We start from the raw sequence: 7,277 nt of genomic DNA, 5'->3' as shown, positions 1-7,277 counted from the left end.
ATTTTTTGTTTTATTTTTTGTTTTATTTTAAATCTACGTTTATATATGAACATTTTTCAAACGATACATCACTGATTATACTTTATTCGGATTCGAAATGAATTCGATCGATTTAAAAGAATATTTTTTACATTTTTATTTAATCATACGTTTATTTTTTTTTTTTTGTTCGTTCATTTGTAAATTTAAAATATTTTATTGTTTATTTCTTATATTATTCTTGGATGATTTTCTTTCGCAGAACGAAGTCGACAGAGTGCGAGGGAGTGCCGTGCTCGAAAAAAATTGAGATATCAGTACCTGGAAGAACTTGTGGCTGACAGAGAAAAGGCTGTATTAGCTCTAAGAAGGGAGCTCGAAATGGTGCGTTACATTTCGTCAAAATCCTCTTTTTCTTTTTTTTAATTCCTACGATTTTTTTTTATTTTCTCAAAACATTCCTATCCTTTTTATCCTTAATTTTATTTTACACAGGGACAGGAATATATAAAATAACGATAATACTGCATATCTGTCTTCCTTCCTTCCTTCCTTCTTTGAGTTTTCTGTTAGAAAAGAAAAAAAAAGACAAAATAAAAAATGAAGAAAAATGTTAATATATATTCCTCGTCGTACAACTCGGTAAGATAGGTTTAAATTTATTAGATCTCTGGGGGGGGGGAAAGAAAAGTGGGTGGGGAGGGAGGGAGGGGGTAGGGGAAAGGGGGATGCTTTTTAATTACGCGAAAACTCGATCCATCTTTCGACCATATTTCTCTTACATTTTCTTTTGTCAAAGGAACCAAGCCAAGGGATGAAGTTAAAGTCAAGCGTAAAGTCTTTGTATCGCGTCATAAATCTCTTCTGTTGAGATTTTCCGAAAAAAAAAAGAAAGAAAGAAAAAAGAAAAAAGAAAAAAAAGAAAAGAAAAGTAGAAGGAAGAGGGAAGAATAAAAATATTAAAAAGTAAGGAGAGAAAAGAAACGTAAGAAGATGAGGATGAAGAAGAAGAAGAAGAAGAAGAAATAAAAAAAAAAAGTAAAATTACACCGAAAACTTTCGCCAAGATTAGTTTTCGTTTATGGAATACGTTAGAGATGAGAACGAGGAGAGGAAAAGAAGAAGATGAGGAGGAGGAGGAGGAGGAGGAGGAGGAGGTGATAATGCAAGAATTCTTCGCGGAAATGCCATAACCTCGTAACTTTCTTTCCCATAATTTTCCCCTTTTACCACGATCACCACACTGCCATTACTTCGTCCATCTTTTTTTGTGTAATTAAGTAAGTCATAGAAGTGCAAACTTTTTTATATAGAATACCAAGCCCTCTCCTGTTTTTTTTTTTCACCTTTTATACTAAATTCATTCTCTTTCTCTCTGTTTCTCTTTCTCTCGAAAGTGATCGTTGAAAAATATTTCACCTGTTCTTGTTTAATCTGACGACAGAAAAATGCACACGGTTTTTTTCGATGTTTTATAGATTCCATTCCAATTTTATACATCGTAAGTATAATATTCTATACATGTATATAAAAATATATTGGATTGGCAAGAGAGTAATTGCGGATTTTGATTATAGATGTTTCACTCCCATTTTTATAATACTCGTTAATGTTATGATTTTTTTTGTTATTATATATGTTATCTGTAATCCTTACTTAATGTTATGAAATCATTGCGCAGATATTATCTTAATGTTCTTTCTTTATTTGAATATTAATATGGAGTGCAAAAATGAACATTTTCGCAATATCTTGCTTTATTATTTCTCTAAAGGAAAGAATGCAAGGCTAGCCGCAAAAAGATACGTAATGTGTATGATGATAAAGCCCTTAAAGAAAGGCAATGTCAAAATTGGTTTGAAAAATTCCGTTCTGAAGATTTTTCTCTTAAAGATAAGCAACGTTCAGGTTGACCAGTTAAGCTGAATGAGGATGAAATCAAAACAATCATCGAAGCAGATCGTCACGTAACTACACGGGAGGATGCAGAGAAGGTAAATGTTTCACATACAACCATTGAGAATCATCACTGGAGACGAAAAGTGGATTGTATACAACAATGTCAATCGAAAACGATCGTGGTGCACGTCTAATGAGTCATCGCAAAACACTTCAAAGGCAAATATCACACAAAAGAAGATTCTGCTCTCAATTTGGTGGGATTGGAAAGGTCCGGTGTATTTTGAGCTGCTTCCAAGGAACCAAACCATTAATTCGGAGGTCTACTGTCGGTAACTGGACAAATTGAATGCAGCAGTCAAGGAAAAGCGACCAGAATTGGTCAATCGTAAAGGGTGTCATTTTCCAGCAGGACAATGCTAGGCAGCACACATCTTTGGCCACTCGGAAAAAATTGATGGWTATTGRTTGGGAATTAATGTTACACCCACCATATAGCCCTGATCTTGCACCATCGGATTACCACTTATTTCGATCTCTGGACAACTCCCTCCGTGGTAAAACTTTTAATGATGATGACGCTGTAAAATCGCACTTACTTCAGTTTTTGGGCAAAAAATTCTACGAGCGTGGAATATTCAAGTTTCTCAGAGAGATGGTAAAAGGTCATCGAACAAAATGGACTATAACTCATAGATTAGAGTTCATTACAAGTAAAAAAAAAAAAGCACTTTTATTTTATGTAAAAAATCCGCAAGTACATTCATGCCAACCCAATCCATACATACATACGTAGAATAAAACAAAACTTGAAACGTAGGTTTCGGTTTTGGAATATCGTAAATTTCATTTTCCCCGACCTAGGTCTTCCTAACTTTCCTCTATCTTTTCGGTGAAATAACGTCAACGTTAATTCGATCTGTTTTAATTAGATAACGGTATTTCATTTTACGTACAGACCAAAGCCCCCGAACTCTCACGACGAAAATCCCCCATTGGAATTGGACCGACAATTTAGAAAACGGTGGCGTGTAAATGCGAATCGCTTTCCGCTTACTCGCCCGTCCGTTCGTTTAATTCTCTGATGATGATCATCCAATTGTATTATTATATATATTGTCCTTTGCAAGTATGGTTGAGGCTTATAAAATCTACAACTACGTGTACTGCAAATTAATGATACACAGAGTTTTAAGTCGAAACGAATAAAATGAAATAACGAATTAAAGTGAGAAAATAAATGACAGAAATGAATTAACGGAAAGAGTGAAAAGAGACCACAACAAAAAAGAACACAAAAATACAACCAAATACTCCAAACTCAAAGAAGTATCCAAATCCTATTGGATAATTCATTTCGAAGTTCAATTTAATCCCATTGGAAGAAATCCTTCCCTTTAGATAAAATAGAAACGAGAACGGGATTCATTTCTATCCAATCTTTTGTTCGATTCTAAAGAAATCACAAACCTTCTAATAGTATATCTTTTTTTTCTTATTCTTGTTTACCTTGCAGTATCGTCAATGGGGACACGAATTGGATCACGGACGTATTCCCGAAGGGCTGCATACCATGCTGGAGCAATTTGGAACTCTTAAGAAAGAGAAAATCAACAGTTAAATCATCATAGATGACTAAATTATTTTCGAACGAATGTTGTTCGAATACTTTGATATTCCCGTTTCATTTCCTTATTTCCTATTTGTTTTTTTTTTCATTTCGTACCAACGATATCGTAGTAACCGAGTTTATGAATTGTTTTTACTTTCTTTTTTATTGTCTTCTTTTCTTTTCGACGAATTTTGTTTATTTCAAGGATACAGATTGTTAATTTTAATTCGTGCCTTATTATTATTCTTGGGAATCCATTTTACGAATATTATTTCTATCGGATTTTACATTTTATTTTTCAACGACTGGAAGGTTAATTGAAAACTTGAAGGGATCATTTTTGTTTGCGAATATTTATAACGGAATGTTTGACGATTGACGAAAATTTCATTGAATTTTTATTTCCTCGGTTACTTCGTTCGTCTTATTTCCCCGCCCCCCCCTCCGTCCCCCCGTCCCCCACCACCTTAATCATTTTCCGCAAAGAAAGGAAACGTTGTTAATGTTGTTTTATTTCAATTCCTATTATTACAATCTTTCCCAGTCCCCCACCCCTTCCACCCCTTCCACCCCTTACTCGTTTACTTCTTTCTCTCATCTCGTCGTATGAAGAAAAAGTTGTCGTGATAGTTGCGGTACTAGCAACCTCTCGTTGTTTCGTAGCACGTGTTTCTTTATTACGTGCCGTGCAATCGAAATTTGTTCCGTTGTTTACTACTTTTATTCGTTAAACTTAAAAAGAACGAAGAAAAACGAAAAAAAAAAAAAACAAAAATCGAAAGAAAAGTTTTTCTCTTTATCGTTTATTCTACAAATCTTTTTTTGTCGATCATTGAAAGATTTTTTTATAATACCATTTGTTAAAAAGATGAAAACGATAACGACAATTACTGATTTATAAATTGCATTAACACGTTCTTTTAGAAAAAAACGATCTTTTTCGATCGTTCGTTCATTTGTTTGACGACGAAAAATATGAAAAAGATAAAAATATATTTTTACGATGATCCTTGAAATTATAAATGACTAAATGATACGATTTTCGGATATAGGTAAGGATGCGTTTAATTTTTAGTTCGTTGATAGTAGCGGATAAGAAAAAAGAAAAAAAGAGAAAGAAAAAAAAAACAACAAAGGATAGAAAACAGGAAGTTGTCGTTGTGTTATCAAATATTTAGATGTTTGATCTATCATAGAGATAAAATTGACAACAAAATGTGCGTATTTCGTTTAATTTCGGATCAAAGATACACGACGCCTTTTGCTTCCATAAATTCGAATTGTTTATGAATTTACGATTCGTTTCACAATTGTTTGTTTGCTAAAATAATTCTACTTTTATTATTTTTCCTTTTAATTATTACTCTATTCCCCTTCCTTTTTTTTTTAAATACTATCTTTTTATTTTTTAATGATATCAGGAATATATATTATCTGATTGTATGAGAACTTTAATTAATTATCGAGGAAAGATTAGGCCGCGTTTTTGTACGTGCATACAAAGTACCTGTCACAGTCAGTAAAAATGATATTTTTATAAAACGTACACACACACACACACACACATATTATTTTGTATAGAATAATTATTATTGACAGAAAAATAATAGAGATTCATTCGCATATATTTCGATATATATATGTATGCATGTATATATATATATATATATTATATATTCGTATATAAGTTTTAAAAGTTTAAATAAAATGGATATTTTTCAATAAACATTCGCCAATTACGATTACTGCCATTTTTTTGGTATCTTCTTTTTCTCACTCTGTTGTCTTCGCATATATATATTTTTCTTTTTAATTTTCAGGATTACAGAAAAAAAAAAAAAAAAAGAACATAAAATAAAATAAAATAATAAACAAGAAGAAAGAGAAGCAAAAAATGAACCATATTTTATCTCTCGTGAAAATGCTAATTTTTGCCTGTGAGAGGAAAAACGTAGTTTTCATGCGAGGAGGGTGTGGGCGGGGGGAGGAGAGGAGAGGAGAGGAGAGGGTGGATGGGTATGCACTTTAAACGTGGATTTGCATATTGTCACGCAGTATACGGCGATCGTAGATCGGTCGCCATTTTGCATTATTTCAAATGCATTTCCTATCGGTATGCCCCCTTACCACCCCTCTTCCCCCTCCCCCTCCCAAACCTGTAGTAACGATAATAATACTACATGATAAAAAACAAAAAATCAACAACTAACAAACGAACAAACAAGAAAGGTAAATGTTTTCCAACTTACGCTCTGTCAACGTTTTTTCAGGAGAAAAAAAAATATAAAGAGAGAGAGAGAGAGAGAGAGAGAGAGAACAAAGCTTGGTTCGATTTATCTTCATTGATTTGATTTGAGATTTAATTTTTTTTTCTTTTCTTTTTTTCTTTATTGTAAAATATAAAACAAAAAATATATACCAATCTTTATATCACAAAAATTGTTGTATCCGATTCATGATACAAGAATACACACGTGTCTGTAGAACAATACTAAGAAAAAGAAGAAGAAAAAAAAAACTCATTTGGAATTAATTCGTAAGCTTATCGCATAGTTGGGGGTCTCATAAGATCAGGATGAAAAAAAAGCTTATCTTTCACGTCTATGGTGTGTGAATGTATATATATATATGCGTAAAGGTGGAGAAGGAAAATGAAAGGGTTGGTTGGACAGCTTGGAAAAGGGGCGCGACATTCACCCCCATCCACCTCCCGCCCCCCCAGCCCAGCCCCCTCGTGCGAGAAGCATTAATGGCACTTGCCGAGAATCGTAAAAGGTTGAACCTTTCGTATATGTTAGTCCCCTACTACCATTCTATCTATTTCTCTATGTAATATAACACGTATGCACGCATATCCCATACGAGATAACGATTCGCAATTCCGCGCACCATAAACCGCGAGCATTCAATTTCGTTCCTGCGGAAAAGTGCATTCCCACAGGAGAGACGGGTGGTTCCTCTCTCGCGGCCAGAGTTCATAAAGCGTTGTGCGAAAGTCCGTTTAAAAAGAAGAAAGAAAAAAAAGGAAAGGGGAAAAAAATAAAAATTGTGCTTGAAGGGTGGGTAGAAAAAGAGAGAAAGAGAGGGGTGGTTGGTTGGATGGTTGGATGGTTGGTTGGTTGGTTGGTTGGTTGGTGGAAGAGCATGGAGAGAAATAGAAAACCAACCGAGAAAGACGAATTTTACACCCGGCCAAACGGAACGAGTTCATTCGCGAAGATGGAGGAGAAAATAAGGGATCTTGTTATTATGGTTCTCTTTTATAAATATTTAAAACCGTGTTCGTTCGTCAGAAGCAATTCAATTACTTGCTATACCCCCCTTTACTCCCCCCCTCCTCCCCGTCTCTTTTCTTGCTTTATTTTTCTCTTCTCTTTTCTTTTTATTGAGGTTATATTTCTTTTTCGCGCGTTTTGGAAAGTGAAGGTTAGATGCGACCGAAAAATCGACACCACGAAGTTGTCGACGATATTTACCGATGCGCGGGAAAAGTGATTTCAAATTTACCGGCATGAAGTCATTCGTAAATAAATCAAAATTAGATTGTACATATTCATTTTTATCAATGGTATTTAATATCTTCATTTTATTTTATCATATTATTCGTATTTTCGACAAATTTAGAGTATTATTACATTGATACGCGAGATAATTGAAGTTATTGAGAGGTTATGTTCGTTTTGGTACGTTAACCCTTCTTTGCATGATTTTTTCTTTTCTTTTAAAATAAATCAGGGTGATGTAATTAATGCTCTAGATTAAAGGAAAAATATTGAAAAAAATCCTA

General features: G+C 33.8%; 1 protein-coding gene across 1 annotated transcript in view; it reads left to right on the top strand.

The window, feature by feature from the left end:
* Nucleotides 1-3,533, top strand: part of LOC106789722 (cAMP-responsive element-binding protein-like 2) — a 27,764-nt gene extending 24,231 nt beyond the window's left edge. The window contains exons 3-4 of the mRNA XM_014754183.1: nucleotides 242-363; nucleotides 3,395-3,533. Coding sequence (XP_014609669.1) covers nucleotides 242-363; nucleotides 3,395-3,499 — 227 coding nt within the window. The 3' untranslated portion in view covers nucleotides 3,500-3,533. The remainder of the gene's footprint in view (nucleotides 1-241; nucleotides 364-3,394) is intronic.
* Nucleotides 3,534-7,277: the final 3,744 nt, after the last annotated feature.

Source organism: Polistes canadensis, unplaced genomic scaffold (assembly GCF_001313835.1).
Source record: "Polistes canadensis isolate GaletaPanama2010 unplaced genomic scaffold, ASM131383v1 scaffold_198, whole genome shotgun sequence".
NCBI lineage: Eukaryota > Metazoa > Arthropoda > Insecta > Hymenoptera > Vespidae > Polistes > Polistes canadensis.
The sequence above is the reverse complement of the archived record's forward strand: the minus strand, read 5'-3'. Positions and strand labels throughout refer to the sequence as shown.